This window comes from Empidonax traillii, unplaced genomic scaffold (genome assembly GCF_003031625.1).
Source record: "Empidonax traillii isolate 1590-97213 ecotype Southwest subspecies unplaced genomic scaffold, ASM303162v1 scaffold496:size689020, whole genome shotgun sequence".
Classification (NCBI taxonomy): domain Eukaryota; kingdom Metazoa; phylum Chordata; class Aves; order Passeriformes; family Tyrannidae; genus Empidonax; species Empidonax traillii.
This window is the reverse complement of record NW_020955689.1, coordinates 77072-96019: the sequence shown is the minus strand read 5'-3', so window position 1 is coordinate 96019 and position 18948 is coordinate 77072. Positions and strand designations below refer to the sequence as shown.

General features: G+C 36.4%; 1 protein-coding gene across 7 annotated transcripts in view; it reads right to left on the bottom strand.

Moving 5' to 3' along the window:
- EZH2 (enhancer of zeste 2 polycomb repressive complex 2 subunit) overlaps positions 1-18948 on the bottom strand; it is a 51612-nt gene that overhangs the window by 18280 nt on the left and 14384 nt on the right. For 2 of the 7 annotated variants that reach the window (XM_027896427.1, XM_027896432.1), the window contains 7 exons: positions 10869-10992; positions 10242-10370; positions 7223-7339; positions 5721-5841; positions 3465-3608; positions 2840-2942; positions 2122-2285 (listed from right to left, as the gene is read on the bottom strand). In XM_027896427.1, the coding sequence (XP_027752228.1) occupies positions 2122-2285; positions 2840-2942; positions 3465-3608; positions 5721-5841; positions 7223-7339; positions 10242-10370; positions 10869-10992 (902 nt within the window). Of the gene's footprint in view, positions 1-2121; positions 2286-2839; positions 2943-3464; positions 3609-5720; positions 5842-7222; positions 7340-10241; positions 10371-10868; positions 10993-11093; positions 11183-11339; positions 11498-17182; positions 17514-18948 lie in introns of those variants that run through there. The other 5 variants (XM_027896433.1, XM_027896434.1, XM_027896431.1 and 2 more) reach the window with 5 other exon arrangements.

Below are 18948 nucleotides of genomic sequence, written 5' to 3'. Positions count from 1 at the left end.
TACCTCTTGAATGCCTTCACTGTGAAAGTGCTATTCATCCCTCTTGCTGCTATGGCCCTGAAATTCTGAGGGGATGATTTAAAGTTTGGGCATTTTTAATTACGAGGCACAGTTTAAATGAAGCCTTGGACATACACCAGGTTGGAAAGTACACTGACTTAAATAAGGGACGTATCAAAACTCATCAGCAACAAGAACTTAGGCAATCTTTCAGCATAAACACTTTGTCTTCCACCTCAAGGTTATGAACACAGAGAATGGAGGCACAGCACTTTTGGCTTAAAGGACACTGCTAGTGTGAGAACTGAGGTCCTTCAGCCCGTCAGTGTTTCAACCAGAGACTCTGGACTTTCCCATTGGCTGAAATGGGCACTCAAAAACATGTCAAAATGTACAACACTATGAACTCATCCTTCACAGCACTAAGAGAACAGAAGTCTCACAGAGCTTGTGCCTCAGAACTGTGAACTGGCAATACCAGGCTCCCCAGAGTAGCAGGTCAGTGGAACCTTTCAGCTCTACTTCTCTCAATCTGCAAAAATGACTGTGAAAGGCAAACCCACATAGAGTAATGAAATATATGCATATTTTAGAGGAACCCACATCTTCGCTGGAAAACTCCTACAAGTTTATAAAATCAGTGAGAAAATGACCCAAAAGCACTGCTGCAGAAATACCTAAAGTCTTCAAAGGTGCCCCTAGGAAGAGTTTGTTCTTACTATGTCCAGATAATGCTTTTTTGTTGACTTAAAAAGTCAAAATCCTTTTAAAATGGCACTTAGTCTCTCTGCTAAACTACTGAGAGTGTCAAGAACTCATAACCCCTGCCACACAAATGGATTGCCAAGAGGCAGCATACAGCTTCACTTCCCTGGTTGCAGACTAAGGCTGCACACAGCACTTCTTGGAATGAGTCATCCAGGCAACGAAGCTACTACAAAACCTACAGCTTCACAGAACACATCATGTTGAATCTGGCTGGACAAGGCAGCAGCTATACCTCCAGAAACTTACTGTTCTTTAACGTTATTCAGAAGTAAGAGCTTCCTTTTATCTTTTTCCTCCTATTTTCAAGCAAGGGCTGTCAACAGAATATAAGCAGAAAGTGAAACTAACAGACCTAGCTCCAAAAGGCACAAATACTGTTGGAACTCGGAATGTGAAAAGCTTCCCTCCTCCCCACCACCTGAGAACAACTCCAATTCCTCCTCAAACTGAAAGGCAACTAAGGGATACTAAAAAGCAGCAGCACTGTGCAAAGCCTTCAGTGTGAAGTACAAACACAGGCAGATTGCATGTCTGCTGGATGAGGAGCTGCTGACAAAGCACGAAGATTTCCAAATGAACATGCATGGGCACTCACAGTGGAACATGCAAATGAACAGTTAAGTCAAAAGAGAAAATTAATTTGAGGGCATCACAGTGTTCCACTACAAGTCAAAACCAGTTCATAATTGACTGTTAGTTTCCCCCTCACATTTGACTCTGTTCTCTGAGCAAGAACTGTCTCAAGTAGCACTTCAGAATCTCTCTTACTCTTCACACACTTTGCAAGTGAAAACCAATATCATTGCTAAGCTCTTGTTAAATCCTTCCCCCAAAAGAATGGGGCAACATGAAAGCAATTCAGTGGAAAGGATATCAAAATTTTTAAACTCAACTACGTTATTAACTTCAGAGAATAAAAGATAAAACTGTTCATGAGCGTTTATTCTCCCTATTGGAAAATGAAACAAGTTTGATGAATAACCAAGAATTTTTATGGAAAAATACATTCCATTCTCCATGCATAAACTGAGAAAGTGTAACACAGAACCGATAGTAGAAAATAATATAGTTTTCTTACAGACTATACAAAGAGAAGTGACGTTACAGGTTGGTCCAAGTCAGGAATTCTATACATAGTCCTAAATGCAAAAAGGATAACAAACCACCCCACAAAGGTGCATATGGTTTTTTGAGGGATAGTTTTCACTGCAAAATAATGTCAACATGGACAGGTTGTTTTCATAAACTTCAGAGATACTGATGTTCTTATTTTTTCTTCTCTTTCCTTCCTACTGCACTGCATCCTGACTTGCAAAAGCAAGATATATACAAGCACACTATAATCATACTTACGATGTAAGAAGCAATCATATTTAAAACAGCGTCTACAGAAGAGTGTGTGAAAAGAGTGCAGGCTTTGCTCCCTCTGAACGGATTTAGCATTTGGTCCATCTATGTTCGGTGTGCATTCAGGGGGAAGAGCTCCAGGAAGTTGCTGCTCAGTGAGTTCTTTATATCTTTAAAAGAAAGTAATGGAAGTTACTTATTATTCCGGTATCGCTTTGCATTTTCAATGACAAATTAACAAACAAACAGACAAAAAAAAAACCTAAGAAATATGAGCCAGCTGAAAAGTCAGTCTCTTAGTGATACGACAAGTTTTTAATTTCATACTCATTAATACAAATATAAAATTGACTAGGAAAGAAGGCATTTGTTTTCCAGACCATCATCTCTTCATACATATTACTCACTAACTCTGAAAAGGAGATTTATTTCTTTTTTTAAACAGAAGCTTTTGCTCTAACACCTCAAAAAATTACATAGATTATTAAAGACACACAAGCACACCCTTTTCAACAGTTTAAAAGGAAGGCTAATAAACACTTCTGTATTGTTTGACTCTGTGGGAATAGCCAATTCCCTCCAAGTATCACTGGCAGTAGTTACACAACTGCCACAGAACTAGCTGCAAGGAGGACCATTCCTAATCAACAAATATTTAATGAAGTTGAGGAATCTTTGTTTCATAGAGCAACACAGCAATATGCCCTAAGAAATGCTTTCTTACTTCTCTTTCAGTTCTTCTGCTGTACCCTTGTCTGGAAACATGGAGGAAATGGCTTCAAATATCTTGTCAGAAGGAAATCTCCGAGGTGGGTGGCTTTCTTTCTCTGTCAAGGAAGCAAAACATTTGGAAAACAAGAAAACTGTATTTCTGTTCCTTTGCTACCTCAAGAAGGTGCTCAGACAAAGGGGGACTTCACCAGAATTCTAATCTGTAAAAAAATGACCGACAAACTGTGTTAAGTGATCTTTCCTGCCGAGAAAACTCTATTAGTAAAAATGGAGAAACAATTATTTCACCAGCAGATGGAGACGGCAATTCAGAACTCTGCCTACTTTAGAATAATATCTCATTTTTTGAAGAGCACTAAAGCATTTATTAGACAGATATCTGACTAGTTTTTGTTGCATCTCACTGCCTCAGTATGCAGATAAATCAAAACTGGCATAAGTGCCCTTTGTAGTATTCTCTGTACAACTCTTGAACTGAATCACAAAGGATATTATGAAAATCATGCTACTTTACACCTGAAAACTGTATTGTATAAAGAAGAGTTTGAACAAGTTTATTTGGTGGTTAAATAAAAAAAGGTTTGGTTTTGATTTTTAACCCCCGCAGACAGACATACCCATCCTGTTACCTTCCCGATCTTTTTGCTTGTCATCTCTTTCCTCAGGATTGTCATCTCCATCATCATCATCTTCATCATCACTATATTGACCAAGGGCATTGACCAGTTCAACAAATATTTCATCGTTGATAAATCCACATTCTGAAATTCAGCAAAATTGTGAGTGAACACAAAAGCACAAGGTGTATATGAAGTATTTTTAATCCTCCCTACACTTCAATTAAATTACGGCAAATGCTGTTGTTTATAAAAAACAATTTTGTATTTTTCCCCTCTTAGTTTCAGTGTATGAACAAGAGATGAGTTAAAAATACTCATTATTCATTTCTTAGACCGACAATTGGGAATGCAAGAAGGAAACTGGTGGACATTTTTCTTTTCCCGACTTCCTATGCTTCATACTAGTACATGTATATAAATCTCTCCTCCTTGGAAGATAAAAAAAATAATACTAGCTAGACTATTTAGGAGATTTTATGCCAGAATCCCAGTTCCAACACGATAAATTAAGCCAGTATGGAAATGCACGTTAACAGTCTATAAATTCTCAGTCAGCTGGGGAATCTCATGAGAGATTTTTGGTTGGTAGTCCCTTAGCATCCACTTCCCTACAGACCCCACTAGCAGGGTGATAAAAAAAGAATGCCATTATATACAAAAAATTCAAGAGAAAACTGAAGGATACAATGCTGCCTATATCTACTTATTAGTTTATTTTCTGTTGTGACATTCAGAGGGCAGAAGAGATTTAACAATAAGGCATTTCTGCACAAAGGAAAAATCAGTGTTGACAGAAAATGCTATTTTTCAAAAAATAACCATGAACCGTACAGGAACTTCCATGCTTATCACCGTCCTTTTGAACCTGGACTGGTGTTGGATGTCAAAATAACTTAACAGAAACTAATAGTTTTATTACTGTGTAAACACTGAAAACACCATTTGAATGTTTTAAACAGAACTCTTAATATACACACACAGATTAGTACAAACTAATCTCCCAAACATGCAATTTTAAAGCTAGTTTAGAACTCTGACTCCTACACAGGAATGCCTCTGGATTACAGATTCCCACAGCATTTAATTACAGTCAGTCAAGAATACGAGTTATTGGGAAACTAACAAAAGTCTTTCTACTTTCCATATACAGGTTTGAAGATCCCATAACAATAACAATTGCCATCATGAACTTAGGTCTCAAGATGCTCAAACAGGACTAATTTTAAAGATAGACTCATTTAATAATAAATTAAATCATAGAAGACATTTACTACTAATGTCATCATTTTGCCATAACCAGTTCTCTGACAGGGATATCAGCAATCAGTAAATCTGTAAAAATATACAAAGCCCAAACCCCACGAAACATTTTATGTTCCTTATGAAATACAAAGGCACTAGCTATCCTGAGGACATTATTAAGTCTAATGTAAGATCAAGTAGCATTTATTATTGAGTCACAGGCTTAAGCTTCATGAGAAGCACATAATGAACTCAAAAAACGTAGTTCTCTTCTTCAATCACTTCAGCATTAACAGGAATATAATCGATTTTAAGAAACTATTTATTCCCTGTTTTAGTGAAAGGGTAGAGTGGGTGGGTAATGTTTCTGCGAAGGGAAGTAGTCAAGAGAAACCTTTACAGCTGTAAAGCTCAGTACACAAACTTGTATACTCAGTCTACAAAACTTGTATAAACCAGTTCTGAGTGAGCACACAGAGCAAGTGAAAGGTCACCACTTCACTGAGACTTCAGCAAACTAAGAGACAGATTACGTTGCATGTAGTCCAGCTCCCACACAGGAGAAGAGGTAAACTATATCTGAGAATAAATATATACCAAACCCCACAAAGCCATAAGAGGTTATTCTATTGAATTGCATTTGCAATTGTTGTCATTATCAGAGTTTTGCATACTTTTCCTGCCACTTTCTGCTAGGCAGGACACACAGAGACATAACAATATTTTATTCCAAAGCTCTGGGCACAAAACTGAATGTCAAGAGTCATTGTATAGTATAGGGAAAAAGATAATGTGCTTAATTTCTCCATACTACTACTTTAAAACATTTAGCCTTATGAAAATGCAAAGCAATATATTTAAATAAGGAATCCAGTTATACCCAATATTTACACAATGTAGAGATTCTAGAGACACTACTGTAACAATCAAGCATCAAGCCTTAACAAGCAATACTACAACAATTATTTATGTAGGAAGAAGTGATTAGTATACCTGAGTGTCTGGGCTCACCTCTGTCTCCATGCACTTTCCCATCATAGTTCTTGATGAGTTCTTCAATAAAGGTACCATCCTGGTCAAGCACCTCATCTCCCATATATGGAATGTTATGTAAAACAGTTTCATCCTCTACCTACGAACAACAGTTATAATCAAACAATTTTAAAGTGCATTTTCAAGTGACCATTTCTGCATTGCTATTTTCCACAGTGTACAAGAGTCTAGCTCTCACAACTAACTGGCTCCACTGCTTTAGCACATTTACCATTAATTAAAGAAATGAAACAGAACCATCACTGATGGTTCACTGATGATGCACTCATGGTGACTGGCTCAAAATACTAACACTAGCTCCTGACCTCAAGGGTTAGCAGTGTTTCCACAAAGCTTCTACTATGGAAACCCACTAAGTTACCTGGCTTTGGCAAGCTTGCATTTGATAAGTTCATTTGCCCCCCTGTGGATCTCTTCTACAGTAATGCTGGAAATCACAATGGAAACCACCCCTTCATTGTTTGCCAGAGATAAGAAAATATGCCACAAAAAGGCTCTAAATTCAAGTTGTCTAAAGAGCAAGCAGAAACACGCCTGACAATTTAATCTGAACTCCACTGTCTTTTTTTGTCTGCATACAGACTAAATGCATTAATACTCCCATGTTTTATCAGTAGAATTTATGGACCCTGATACTCAGCTGCATCTTCCAATACTACAAAAGAACCTTCTATTAATAAGAAAATAAATGTAAACTTTCCTGCTCATCATGATTCTGCAGTCCAAAATACCAAACACTGATGAATTGAAAGCAAGTACAAAAATGTGTGGATGAACTCCGTACATATACTGATAAAAATGGTTATTTAAATCACTATGTTACTATTATTATCATAATAACCAGCCAACAAAGGTGATCATACACAAAATGACATGACAAAGATTTGCAATAAGCTAAGCTTTTCAAATAACTCAAATAGAGTTTCAAATAACTCTGCATACAGTGAAGCTAATCAAAAAAAAAAGCCAGACTCGGGTGGTAAATTAAAATGACCATTATGGGGGAAGACTATTGGAGGATTAAGTTCCCTTTATGCCATAAGAATTCCTATTCTGCTACAGGTATGTTGGTTGATTGTCTTACATAAAAGTATTCATACTCCTCAGAAAACACTACTGATTAAGCTAATTATGTACTTTCAAATAAATCAAGATTTGGTAAAGGTCACACAAGACAATAGGTCACCTGCATTAAATAAACTTTACACCAAGATTTTAGAGATACTAAGGTTCATTGAGGATAGAGGTTTAGTTTGAAATCAAAGTTAACTTTTTCTTTAGTTTATTGAGGGGGGGCTTATTTTATTGAGGAGGAGGGCTTATTTCTGATTATAACTGCCTTATTACCAATACTGAAGACAGAGAGGAGAGTTGGCAATGGATTTTTGCTGGTTTACTTCTAAAGTGAACACTTCCCTTTTCTCCGTACATTTCTCCTCCCAGCACTTGTTTAAACTTACCATAAAATTCTGTTGAAGGGGAGACCAAGAATACATTATAGGCACAGAAGCAACAGCATTGAGAGTCTTCAAAGGGATGACTTGTTTTGGAAAATCTATGTCACTGGTGACAGAGCACTGAAATAAGAGGTTGAAATTACACTTACATAGTAACATCAGAAAAAAAAACAAACAAAAATAAAACACAGAACAGTTCTCAATGTACAAAATTCGAAGAGTTTCTCAAAATTAGCCACATCGATCTTCAAAAAACACATCATTTTTTTAGGGCATAATACTACAAATAATTTCAGCAGGGAAAAACTTCAAGAATTATTTCTATGTCAATACCTTTGCTAACAGATCATGATAGGTTTTTTCCACTTGCTATTAAGTGGCTGTGATAGTATTTTATTCAGACTATTCAACCTACGATAGAAATTAAGTTTGTTATCTCAAAACAGATTTAGTACCTGTTGCTGCTACACTGCTGTTAGTGCATTTACTCAAGCCATCTGAGCGCCAACTGAATTCCCCTGGGTTCAGATCAATACACTACAGATATCATGTATTATTTATGTTATGAAAATAAATAAAATTTTACTTTAATACCAGCAAGACACCTTATATAAATAAAACCTCCATGTCCTTTTAACTCCTGCCTTGTTTTCCCATTATTGTCAGTTTACCTTCATCCTATCCTCAAGCCTTTAATTATGCTCACTGCTTACAAAGGAAAAAGGAAAATTAATTCTTAATACACATCTCTGTGTATTAAGCCAATGAGTTTTTCAGCTACAGGACTATTGTTCTAGAGATTCAAAGATTTATGTAGCCTACAAAAGATAAACAATCCATAGAAATATAGACAAAATTAAGTTATTTTTCATCTAATCAGTAGTTAGCTGACACAGGTCAACTTCTCTCAAATACTCGGGCAGCAGTATGAAGAACTCTGAAAAACAAGTTAGAAACAAAAGCAGACAAAAACATACAGAGCTAGGAGAAGTACAACAAAGAGGATTTGGAGATAGGTAAAACAAAGCTTAGAACAGCTATCATAGCTACCTGAAAGGAAAAAAGTGGAGACAAAAGATCTTTCTCCTTTCCAGAAGGGAAAGATGAACAGAGCTTCACATTTCTAAAGAAATACACAAAGTAATGTAACAAACAGTATACAGAGACAGTACCCCGGTAGAATGACACAAGCCAGATTTATTTCTTTTCTTTTTAATTTGCAGCAAATGAAATTAGATTTCTGCTCTGTATATGAATATTCAAGACGCTATCTATGCTATGCTACTGCTTTATTTCCATTTCAGGTTAATGTTTAATTCTCTAGCTAGCAGCCATCTAGCATATTTTTCATGTATTTTTAAAGAAAAATACAAAAGTAAAAAAACTAATTACTTTTATCTTTGGAACTAGAAGTCTCAGGCTGAAAAAAAGCTATGTCAAAATGACTCAAAATGTTTGGTACTAAATCCCAGTTATGTTGCCCTGCTGTTTTGGTATGGAACCCAGCTCGATGTTTAGTAGGCCAGCACAGGACATGTTATTATCACTGGTTGAAGGCACTCACAGAACCTTTCCATCAAGTCACTACATTTCTAGCCAGTGTCTTAAGCAACTCTGAAGAAATTCAGCATATTAAGAAAAGGAGATTCTAAAGTAATCTTTTAAAGTCTCCACCATTTCTTTGTCTCACTTCTCTCACTTTAAGTCATGGCAATCTTAAATCAAGCATTAGGGTCCTGACTCATGAGACAGAGACTGGATTTGAATGCAGTAATTAGTGTGCTCTATCAATATAGGCAGGAAATTGACATAAGGAATAGTGAACACCAAGCTTAAAAAAAAAAAAAAAGGAAAGAAAAAAGAAAGAGGAATTGTGAGGAATGATCTTTTACTAACAAAAAAAAGGTGAAAATTGGATGTGTACCTGTGTCAATTATTATCAGAAGTTCTGATTCCATAGTGCCATTTAATAGCGAGAGAGCAGTACTTGTAATTGCATATTCAAGAACATTTAAAAGAGAACACTTAAAGGTCCTGGTCTGCTTGCATTTGAACACACAAGCACATAAATGCACCTCTGTGATACACCTCTGTCCCCCAGTTCTCCACTAAAATTTGAGGAAAAGGAAAATCTGCACATAAAGTGCTTTGGTTTTTTTAACCTATTCACAGCAAGGTCTTATCATTCTCATCCTAGCTTTTCAGATTACAGATAAAACGTCTTCAAACTGGCTTAGTTTGAAGAAGTGCCTAAAGGGCAACTGAGAAAGAAAACAAATTAACCTGGGCTGAATACAGAAAGTTGGAATGGGCTTAAACCACTGTTCAAGCTACCAACTCAACACAGGACACAATCCTGAGTAACATGCTCTAGGATGACTCTGCTTCAGCAGAGAGGCAGTCCCTTCTAACCTTACCCATTCGGTGATTCTGTGAAAGCCAGTCAGCTCAAGTTGCACCACAATTATGGAAATGTTTTTCACAAATTTAGCTTCCAGTCTGCTTGTGCAACACAAGGGTTCATCAACCTAACTAACTCCTTTTAGGATCTCTGTGGCTAAACGACTTTAATTAATATAAAGAAGACTTTGTCAGTGGGTGTGTTCACAGATTTCATGTGCTTTAACTCAGTAAGAACCAAAGTAACCATAGATTTGTACAACTTGAGGAAAATTCCAATAGGTGCAAGAGTAAACTCCCAATAACACAGAGACAAAACAGTTTGATTAAAGGATGCTGAGATATGATACAAGTATTACCAGAAATAAAGAAGTTTCACTTTTGTGTTTCATTTAAAGCTAGGTAGCCTGCTATACATATTTATTGTTTTCCAGAAGTCGTAAGATCAAAGTAAATCATAAATAAATTCTTTAAGAGATTCATACAAAACATATTAAGCTACCAAGTCATATCATGCTGGGGAAAAAAAAAAAAAGGAAAAGAACAGGCAATTTTCCAGTAATAAAACGAAAATGTGCTAACAACCTTGTAAGTGGAATTACCACAACACATGTTAACCAACCTCCCTGGTCCCGCGCAATGAGCTCACAGAAGTCATGATGTGAACAGGCTGTATCCTACGTTGTTTCCATTCTTGATTTAAGATTTCAGTTCTTTCCAGTATCTTCTGACGATTAGAATTAAACATACTCTAAAATTTAATCACAACATTACAGATAAATCAAAGACTCTAAATTCATTTAGTAGCATCCTAAAGCATTATAACATTTACTAAAAAAATAAACAAAACCAGACAGGTTAAAAAAAAAAAAAGTGCTCAAAACTCAACCAAAGAGATTTTGTTTAAATGTCTGTGAGACTCAATACAGTTCATTACCCCTTTCCTCAATTCAAACCGCATTCACACATTTAGATACTCAAAAGGTTTAGCATGAAACTAAATTCTAAAGGGTATGCAGCTGAAGAAGTTGCCATACTTGCTCTCCACAGTATCTTTTGATACTTAACATTCTCATATAAACGTATCACACCTGTTTATAAGACCATAGAGTTAAGACAAGTTTTCAGCAGGTTAATGAAGTATTCAGTGAAATTGTTATAGCAGATGTTAACTGCAAGACACCTCATACTTCAGAGGGAAATCAATATTTGTATAATTTCATAAGCAATAAAACAAAAAATAAAGCACCTTTACTTCATCGGCACGTCGGAACCTCTTAAGCTGCCTCAGTCTCATATATTCTGATTTTACACGTTTCCTCCAACAAATTGGTCCCTTCTCAGATTTTTTTCCGGTTTGACCCATGATTATCCTACAAGAGACAACATCATGTTATTATTGCCAAATCTGATGCCACTGCTTACAGAAGAAGTGAGAGTGAAGTTAGGTAGGACAGAGACATTCCTTTAATACCTTTCATATTCTAATTCCTTTAATTCCTTTCAATCAGACACTTATGATACCATCCTAATCCAACAGAGAAAAAAAAAGAAAATGCAGTTACCTGAGAGACACTGGAAAACAGTGATTTTAATTACAGATCAGTGGGACCCTTCACACTTGCTTTAACCACTTCTAATGCCTCTCTAAAAAGGTACCTGATGGATTGAAAGGGGTGAAAGAGGAACAAATCAAGATTCTCACTGCAAAGATAAACACTGGAATCCTTACAATCAGCCTTGTAAATTATCTTCTGGAGATCTATGTTCATGGCAGACAAAGTTTTTCCTCCTTGCAGGAGTGGTCCACTTCACTAAGACACCAACTCCTACAATGGGCTTCTAGAGTTGACCTCGAGTGCAAAGAGGTACTCCCAAGTACAGTCCTCCTACCCAGACTCAAGCATGAAGAAATTCTAGAAATATAGACAAATAATTCTGAAATAGACAGAATAAGAGAATTTGCTCTTTTTTCAAGCATTCTATAAAAACTCAGACTGTCCACTGATTCCACTTTTGCTGATCACCCTCCTAGTGCCAACTGCTTCACTTTTATGTTACAGGACTGTTGGCAATGAAGTTGTATTTTTACATTACAATCCAAGCACATTGCTGGAATGTGCCAATCTGCTCAGTATTTTTCAAAATCAAGGACCGTATGCTGCGGCTATGCTGGCAAAGACTATTTTGACAGCATCCTGAAACCAAACCACTACATCAAAGACTGGCTTCCTCACAAAAGCTGCATTGTAACAACCTACAATATTTCACTAAATAGCTCAAAATATCATTCACAATAGCCATCATGGATGCAAGGCTGAAATGTCCAGTCGTCTAAGGTTAACATATTCTCAAACAAGCAAAACTAATTTGAGCAGTAACAATTACAGTCCTTCTAATTATCAAGGCAGGTCAACGTGAACAGAGGTGTCATCTTCAGATTTGAGTCAAAGGCCCAGTGCTCTCTTCAGTGCCCCACACCACAGCTCTCCTGACAATCATAAGTACAGCTTCATCCAAGTCATTGGAAGCTTGCTGCTCTATTTTCAGTAGCTCTGTACAGGTCAGATTTAAATTCTATCAGACTTTATGATGGGGAGGGGGGAACTAACACAGAATCTTCTTATTCTCAAGATTACGCCTTCATTTACACCAAAGAAAAGGTAACAAATCCATAAGAGCCTGACATACATCTTCATGCAAGATTTAATAATCATATTTTGTAAGAAAAATTGTTAGGTTTTAGATTTAGAATGAAAATTAATCTACAAACAAATGGCAGAATTGCCAGCCCAAATCATGGGAAATATCCTTTGATTAAAAAAGACCCTGAATACAAATAAGTACCACATAATGCACCTGACTACACAGAGGGGGAGAATGGAGAACCAGCACGGGAAGGTAAATCTAGAGTAAAGCATCAAACATAGTTATACTGCTTCCATGCACAAGGCAGCAAGTAGAATCCACCTGTAACTAACTTGTCACAAGACCATCAGTTACAAGACATAAAAAAATAAAATAATATTTTAAAAAAATAATCCTGGACCATTCATGTTAGAACACAGTCAAGACAACCACTGACTCAAAGTGCACTAGGATATTGATTAGAGAACAGCACAAAAACACCACGAAGTACAGAAAATACATTCTATTATATGTGAAACTAAGCAAAGCAAAAATATGGAAAAACATCTCATTAACTGGAAATAAATTAGATATAGAGTAAGTGCCATTAAATAACAGAATCTCAATTTGTAAACAATTCAGAATGTCAAAATTGCTTCAGTTACAATTCAGCCAAAAGACATGGAAAAAGAACCAGTGAACTCCAAAGACCAACGAAAGCTCAGCTGACAATACTGAAGTAACAGAGCTCATAAAACAAAAACACAGATTACATTTACTTATGCTAATACTGCATCAACCACAGCCCTTCTTATTCTAGTTTCCTGGAGAATAACAAATGACTCAGGCTTAAAAAAGCTTTCTTAACTGAAATTAATTTGCCAGATAAGCCCTGCTCATCAAAAGCAGATCTATATGGAAATCATATATAATTGGATTAAAAACAACAACAAAACAAACTGACAAAACCCAACTGAATTTCCATCTTTCTTTCATACAACTTAAATACAGCCCCAAGAAGGCTCCACAAACAAGGCTTTAAGATGTGAAAGAAATGTATCTCCATCAAATAAAAAATCCAGTCTATTCAATTTTCCATCAACAAATATCATTGTTACCTGTTGTACTAAAATGTTAAAAAAATAACACTTCACAAGAAGATTCATATTTCCCTTTAAAACAGCATAACCTACACTCAGGTCATTCATCTGAAAACAAATGTGACTTAAAAGAACACTCCTCTTCTACTAGTTTCAAGCTGCTATGTGGGACACAATACAGAAAACAACTTAATGTTCAATGCATCAAAAAGCAAATCACAGAAAGTGAAAAAAAAAAAATTGCACTGTTGCTTATGTCAAGTTATAGCAAGAAAAAGTTCCTCTAGATAAGGCAACAACATTATTGTGCAATAGTCGGTGGGATACACGTCATATATTAAGCCAAATAAGTACAAACAAATTAAAAACTCCCTCTTAAATGGCAAGTCCATATTATGAGAAAAAGCATTGACTGGAAAGGAAAGATATGCATAGATAGGTTATAGAAAAAACATAGCTGAGGAAAAAATAAAAACTGTCCTGGAGGTATGTTTGTAAAAAATTTTCAGCCATTTTGAAAATTAATATATTAATGAACTCTCAGCAGCAGTTTTTCAAACCAAGTGAACTGCGCTTTTATGTTTCTGGGCAATTAAACATCACCATAGTAGAATTGCAGTGTTAACATATGTACTATGACAGGAGTCTCAAATTCTGTCCCAAATCTCAGAAGAAAGTACAGAACAAAAACAACAACAACAACAACAACAAAAACACAAGGCAGGGGGTAGGGCAAGAAGAACATATTCATAATGGACAGAGTTAATACTCACAGTGCAATTCTTCACATTAGAACTACAGACAAATGCTACTGGCAATTTCCAATGTCAGTTCAAAGGTTGTCCCCAAAACTACACATTTAAGATGCTAAACCTGAGAAATCAGGATAAGAAGTTTCACAGGTAAGGACAGGGAATCTTGGGGGAGCAAAAAATGAGACAGAACTATGAAGTCTTAAAGAGGGGTGCTGGACTTTACCTCCATCCCTGCAAGCAAAAGTAATTCAGAGAATTAAAAGACATCAGGGAAACATCAACATAAACTCAGTCTCTGAGGCAAATTCAGGATTGTACATGTTATCTCAAGCCTACTATTGGTCTACTTGCATTAGTGCCTGTGTGTTAGAAAAACCCTTTCCAAATCATTTTCTTACAAATATGAACAGTAGAAATTATGAAAGTACTTTGAGCTGAAAAAAACTACACAGTTTTCACTTTGTAAGACAAGACAAGAACCCTGTATATTTTCCTTGAATTATGTTATATGGGAATCAGCTAGGATTGTGGAGCAGAGAAAACAGCAAATGTTAAGATCAATTTGTCAGAACTAGCCAACTTTTCATATAAAGTTTCAGAATATCCCCTACAACAACCAAAGTGTCACAAGCTAAAACCCATCTGCCCAAGAAGCGTTAAGCCAGTCTTAAGACTGCCCAGTGTTAAACAGTCTCCATTTAATAAAGAAAACATGATACTGGATTGTCTCACTGCAACAGTCTGATTCTGAGAGCCCCCAGGCCTTGTCCCTCTTCTCTGTCCTCATTTCCCCTTCTGAATTCTGCTAGTTGTTTCTATTGTTTTCAAATCTTATTCTTTCCCATTTTTTATCCTTTTGATAAAAAGGCTCCACAGAAACCACCTAACTGCCAAAGATCCCAGTCCTGAAAAGTTTTATCCAAAAGAATGAAACTATGTAGCAGCCAACTCAGTTATTTATGGGCAGATGAGGGCATCTCCACCAAAGATACAAAGAAAGCAAGCACAACTCTGAAGCAGTTACACTGTTTCTAGAAAAGGCTCATCTCCCAAAGGGCAGAATGACTTCCATACAGAACCTGAACTGACCTCAACAGATCTCACCTGGCATCACACTGAAGAGGGAAACCTTGCCATTAACTCCCTGCACCTGCTTTGCAGAAGATGTGGTGAGACATCCCAAGTGATTCTAGCGTCAACACTCACAGACTGACAGCCTGTCTCATTCCACACTGGGCAATCATCCTGATTCCACAGCGAACAATGAGATGCGTGAGCCACACTTAAATGTGAAAGCTTAACATCTTGGGTCCAAAGCTGCTCTGAACCCAGCCAGCCCTCCCGGAGCACAGCACTGCAGAGCTGAAGGGACTCCACACTGCCTACCCCACACACACAGCTCGGTGTTGCTGCACTCTGCTCCCCAGCTCTCGTGGCATCCACACTTTTCCATTACTTGTCCTATTATATCTAATTTCCTGAGCTATAGAATATACCCATGCCTGGTGTACCTAAGTGCACAGGTAGCACTGAACATTAGGTAACTATGCTAATGAAAGAACCAATGTAATTTCAAACAGACCAACACCAAACACAACAAAACAACAAAACTAACCCCTCTTTTTAAACAGTAAGGGGACTGAACTATGCTGTGAGGGATGAGACATACTGAAGCCATCTAGACACTGATTTAGGAGGGGGAAAAAAAAAAAAACCTACAAGAAAATAGAAACAAAGACATAGATACTCTTTTCAGTTTCTACTCATACTTGCATATCTGGAAGTGAAAAAAAATGGCAGACTCCTAAAGCATATACATTCGTGTTTTAAATAAACCCAGCTATGCACTTCATAATTCCGTACAAGATCCACATTCTTTATAGTAATTTTTTCTGAAAATTCATGTCTATAAGCTTAAATCAGCCAACATTTACTTTCAGCAGACAAACTGTGTTCAAAACATCTAGGATTCACAAAAGAGACAAAGAAGTGTAGAACAATTTCAGCTCAAATTGCTCCTGTTTTGCCTACGGAACACAGAAATAGCCTTATTTAAAGACAACGTCCTATTTTTCTTTGATCATTTTGGCAATATCCATCAGTGACAGACAAGTACACAGATAATTCTCTAAATTAGGCAGTCTATTCAAACAGTCATATGGCTGTCAAAAACTATATTTAAGCTCCTCTGGCTACTGTGCCAAATTTCAGGAAAAAAATCAATTAATGAAAATTTTCAACTGAAAAGCATGGAAGAACAAATGAGTGGGTCTGCCCTTTTGAAAGAACGCTATTAGTTTGTAATTGTGCTTAATATTATACAATATTGTAAGCTGTAAAAATACTACATTATCTTCCCTCTACTCAGAATTCCTGTTTGGAGATATTTATGAATTAAAACATATTTTGCACAGTATAATTTATCAGTTCTTTTTTTGTGAATTAATTACACTCATAAGGTCATTCACATATTTTAAATACATGCATAAACTGCTACAATATTGCTCTAACAGTCTCAATGCGGAGGATGGAGGGGAATATAAAACCCAACAGAGAAGCTGCATATGCAATCTGATGCAAACAGAACAATAAAATAAGTAATCATGCTTTTTGTTGCCTACAGTAAGGAAGGAATACAACCATCCACATGAGGTATGGGCAGGTAGGGGGAAGTACTACTTCTACCTTCCATTAGCAAAATGCTTTCACATTTGCTTCTCAGTACCTCGAGCTTGAAAGGAATGTATTTACTGCAACACCTTGCTCAATGAACTGAATCACACTGCTCCTTGATCTCTTCTACCTCACCCTTGGCGTGCCCACAGCCCTGGCAGCAGTGACTTACTTTCACTAACTGGGAAGCCCAAAGCAAGCATCTGAGCCGGCTTCACGAACTCTCATGTCAAATACTATAAACTTACTAATTTAGACTCAATGCTACAAAATAAAGGTGCTCACCAAAGTAACTTCCTCAGCAGCAATGGCACCTCACAGTCATCCCAACCTTCCCAACTCTTTATTCTCACCCCGGTACTGTCCAAAATTTGGATTAAACTGACCAAGGATAAATAAAACCTCACTTTTTGTCACTTTTTCTGAAACACAGAGGAGTTTGATGATCCCATCCACAGTTGTGGCTTCCTGTGAGCAGTTATAAAGCAGAAGGAATTTGATAGAAAATCTGGCAAACACTAGAGAAAAACTACTGCAGTCAATAAAACCACAGACACTGGTTTTATACATCAGTTTGCTCTGGAGGGGCAGGCGTGCTCTTGAGCTGTGAGCTGTAAGCTGTTATCAGATCCAGACAGCATACAGGTCTTTCAGCCTGAGCTTATGCAATCTTACTAATGGACAAATCATTATACAATAAACTCTATCTGAAGTCAACACAGAACTTCTTCAAGCATCTACAAAACTTACAGAAAATAAACAAACCAAAGAAAACAAACAAACAATCAAAAACTAAAACCAACCGCACACAACCAACCCACCACACCCTTCTGTGTTTTTTCACAAATTAAAAAAATTTTGCTTGGGCAGCAGAATTAAGGACAATTTTCATGTTCAACACAAAAACTAGAATTTTAGCAACAAAAGGGATGAACAAGGTTTTATTCATAAGCCTGCAAAAAAAAAATTAATACTTGCTAGAAAACAAAACAAACAAACACAACAAACAAACAGACAAACACAAGGTATTTAAAGTATCAAAACCACGCATCAAGTTCAGGTATAAAGTTGTTAACTTTCCTAAAGTACTTCAAAAAATCATTTTTGTTATAGGATATTACACAGCACAATACAATGAAATGATTGTTCAACTGCAGCTAATTATTTTTCATGCATATTAAACTAAACTTTACTGTTTAGAAACTCTTGGCAATTTCCTTTGAGTATTTTACTTCCTGCACCCTAAATGCAAAACAATAAATACTCTCTATGAACCTGTCCTAAACCTTTCCAGAGTAAGCAGTTTCCAGGAGAGTCTGATTACAACTACCAAGCATCTGCAAATGAGCTATCAATAAAACACACACATATTGCTAGACTTCAAAAAAACTAACCTGAAAGTTAATTATAACTTAATGCTGTAATGTGCCAGATCTGTCTCCTTCATTTATATCAAACTTGTGTTAACAGTACAGAGAGATTCCTGGAGAAAAAATATGGTCAAGAAACAGTACTATTCTCTATGGCTAAGCAAGAAAAATTCTTCACTCTTGTGACTTCAGAGCTGCTAACTTTTTCCACATTAAGTTATGTAGGTGTGGGAAGAAGAATGACACTCACAGAACTTCAAAGGACTTTTTACCTGTGCTATTAGCAGACACACACAAAAATATGCCTAGAAGCTTTGTAGTTGCTACTCTGCTTTCAGGATTTTCTAAAGCAAAACAAAGCATGGTTTTCTTTTAAACTTATCTATGTAAAATACCACATTCTCATTTCCATGGGAAGAAAAATATTCCCAAGGCCAGTGTCAGCTTGGGTATTTCAGATACCAAACCAAACGAACTAACAAAAATCTCTATCTCTGAAATACCACATAGGAAAGATTAACATAGTTTATCAATAATATTTCACTACAAAAACAACTATAGTACATTAAATCTTTTAGAGTAATAGTCACAGAAAAATAGATGGGAGTAAACTGTGGCGTGTTTTTTATTATTGTATATTATAGAAATGTGGTATTTTAACTCAGTAGTGCAGTTCAACCCATTTTAAAACAAGAAATACATAAAAATACTTATATATGTTTAAAAATGTATCTCATGTTGATATTCCATAAGCTGAGGTAATATATCATTAAAAGTAGTCTAAATTTTGAGAGAGAACTTAC